This window comes from Helianthus annuus, chromosome 5, assembly GCF_002127325.2.
Source record: "Helianthus annuus cultivar XRQ/B chromosome 5, HanXRQr2.0-SUNRISE, whole genome shotgun sequence".
Lineage (NCBI taxonomy): Eukaryota > Viridiplantae > Streptophyta > Magnoliopsida > Asterales > Asteraceae > Helianthus > Helianthus annuus.
This window is the reverse complement of record NC_035437.2, coordinates 41193483-41196600: the sequence shown is the minus strand read 5'-3', so window position 1 is coordinate 41196600 and position 3118 is coordinate 41193483. Positions and strand designations below refer to the sequence as shown.

General features: G+C 42.0%; 1 protein-coding gene across 1 annotated transcript; it reads right to left on the bottom strand.

Moving 5' to 3' along the window:
• Nucleotides 1-1102: 1102 nt before the first annotated feature.
• Nucleotides 1103-2763, bottom strand: LOC110940937 (BTB/POZ domain-containing protein At4g30940). The gene has a single exon (XM_022182502.2). The coding sequence runs from the start codon at nucleotides 2546-2548 to the stop codon at nucleotides 1214-1216; it is 1335 nt and encodes a 444-aa protein (XP_022038194.1). The 5' UTR covers nucleotides 2549-2763; the 3' UTR covers nucleotides 1103-1213.
• Nucleotides 2764-3118: the final 355 nt, after the last annotated feature.

Here is a 3118-nt window from a genome sequence, read left to right as displayed (position 1 = left end):
TCTTTTGGTTTGGTTTGGTGAAGGTACAAATAATCATTGCACAAAGTACAAGTTGGTTCAGTAAGACTTTTTTATTCTGGTTCAGGGTAACATGTTGTTCAGTACCCAATCCCCAAACGTCCCCATAGCCTAATAAATGTAAGCGTGAAGGTAGCAGAAGTTATATGTATATTTATCACGGAGCCACCAATGCAAACAGAGTTAGTTCTGGAGTCAGTTAACAACCACATGGCTAAGGATCCCCTTTGCAAAAATGGGTTGGATAAAAAAGAATAAAAAATCACCGGAATAAAATCTTTTGATTTTAGGTAAAGTCACTTAACTAAAGTTTACAAAGTATTACTATTGTTTAACGGTTTCAAGTATATCTCAATTAAAAGACGTCGCGTGCACATATAAATAGGGTGCAAACGAGCCAAGCAGCTCGTGAGTTACTCGAGATCGGCTTGATAAAAAGCTCGAACGAGCCGAGCCTTATCGAGCTCGAGCCCGAGCTTGAAATTAGGATCGATTAGATATCGAGCCCGAGCTCGAGCCTTGTAAGTGGAGCTCGTTAGGCTCGTCGAGCCTTATCGAGCTTAGTATACTTTAATGTTTAAACTATGTATTACTTATTGAATGATCTAGATGTTTTTTAATCGAGTTCCCAATCTGTCGAGCCAAGCTCGAGTCGAGCCTTGGCTCAATAATAGCCAAAAACGAGCTCGTGTCGAGCTTTAGCTTGTTTTCACTCGCGCTATAGATACTTAGATCGAGCTTTCGAGCCAAGCTCAAGTTTTAAATTTTACTAACTAGCTGAGCTCAAGCCCAATCGAGCCGAGCTCGAGCTCGAGCTTCAGGAAGTTGTAATGAGCCTAGCTCAATTAAGGTAAGGCTCGGGCTCGACTCGTTTGCACCCCTACTAACAAGGAGAGGAGTGCGTCCTTGGACATCTGTCCAGTCCACCCGGGCAACTCTAAGGTGGATTTTTCTATGAATATCCTCGTTTGAGATCTCGAAAGAAACCTAGAATGCATTTGTCACATTCGCTACAATGTACAAGTCTTAATCCAGAGAGTACAACTCATATAAATACTCTGTTGGGTTTAGGTGTGCCAGCGAGTAAACAAAAATGTGAATCATATATTCGTGTAACTTTGCTCTTTTAATTCTCTATGATTAGCAACTAATAATAACTATAACTAATAACACAATGAAACAGAAACACACAAATTCACACAATGCTTGGAGGCGGAGTCTCCCAAACATCAAACACATTTTCTTCGCTATGCAAAGCAAAAAGCCGATCTCCCCCAATCGAAAAATCACAAATCGAGCCACCAAAACTCCGTTTAAGCCTCGAGGTTAGAACCCAATCCGACCCACAAAACACCGAAATGCAATCGTTCATAGACGAAAACAGTTGACCCTCGTGTAACGCTAGTTTTGGGTAACATGGCTCGTCGGGCATTTTCCCTTTCATTATCCGACTCCGTGAGCTCCATCTAACGGAACCCGAGTCACGCCTCAAGTCCATAAACCCTAAATCCTCGAACTCATTGACTACACATATCGAGCCATTTTCTTCCATGGCTATAGCATCCCGGACCCTCCGGTCATCGCTGTTGGCCGGAGACCACATGTCAGACCACGACCAAACCATTGACTTTGACCTAAAGTCTAACAAGCTAATGTAACAATTGTCTTTCCTAGGAAACAAAGTGGCTACTAACAAACAATTCGACCCGTTTAACCACTGCAGCTTATCCGCATCTCCAAGCGACCACCCAGGCGGCTCGTAAAAAAAGTCGACTTGTTGACCCGTGTTTTGGTCCCACACTCCAATCCCGTACTCGTTACTCCTCCCTTTACAACTTGAAAACAAGTTATAACCGTCGTTAAAACACAACGCACCAGCGGTATAACTTTTAACCACATTTTCATGTGTCACACTAAACTTGTACCTTAACTCCCCCGTTGTTGAATTAAACAACCCCATCCCTCCTTGACCCCGACCGAGCCGCTCACACGTGCTGATCACAAGCCCGTTCGGATCAACCGGGCCGACCCAGCCCGCATCATTAACCCGTTGGTAATCCAGGTTAATTGGAGGATGCTCTTCCAACATCCAATCATAAATATGTACCATGCTTCCGTGTGCCACACAACAGCCACCCTCAGACGACGCTCTGATAGCAGTACCGTCGCCTGGGGCCCGCCCTGTGATGGATTTTAATAAATGGAGACGGTTTCCATCAAACCGTCCCCATTTTGCTGACCGTACATGGTCCGCGAGCCCGTAAAACAGGGCTTCCCGGTACAGGAGTCTCTCAGGTACGTTCGGGGGAACGTAAAGTTCCCCAGTTCGTAACAAATCCAACAGGATTGCAAAACAATCCGGGTTCCGGTCAATGAAGTATTCGCCGGCCGGATTCGGTTGGAGGTCCCAATTGTCGTCAAACATGGCCGCGAAATACGAATCCCGGCCGGCGATTGCTAAGGTTGTTGCGGTGGTTTCAAAGATCTTACCACCAACGTTAAACCTCACTCTGTCTTTTTGAATTGCCATAACTCAATTTCTTGAATTCAACACAAGAAAGGAATTAATCTCAAAAGTCAAAGTCAAACAATTGGATCATTCTTGAAGCTGATTAATCAGAGAGTGATGATCAAGATTGGGAAAATTTGGAATATGGGTATTGATTATAAGGGGATTTAAGTTGTGGGTTTTTGAAGATGGAGATTAGGATTGAGATCAGAGCGCATTAGGTAGAATTTCGAGGATTGAGTTGAAATATATATAACCGAATTTGACTGCTTTATTTGGTGGCATATCTTGTTATTTATTTACACTTTTGTCCCTGAAGCTTTTAGGTATTTTATTATCTACTCAACCTAAAACACTGGTTTAAGCAATTATGGAACTTTAGAAATTTTTGCCCAATTATTTGTCTTTACTTTTAATAAATGACTGAAAATTATTAAATTCATCAGCAAAACAAAACTTGTAAAAATAATAATGATAATAACTTGGAAAATTGGTATTTAATAAACTAACCTTTGCCCAGTTGGTAAATAATAATCCAACCTACAGAATTGGTATATAATAATCTTACCTATCAATATGTTGGTACTCAAT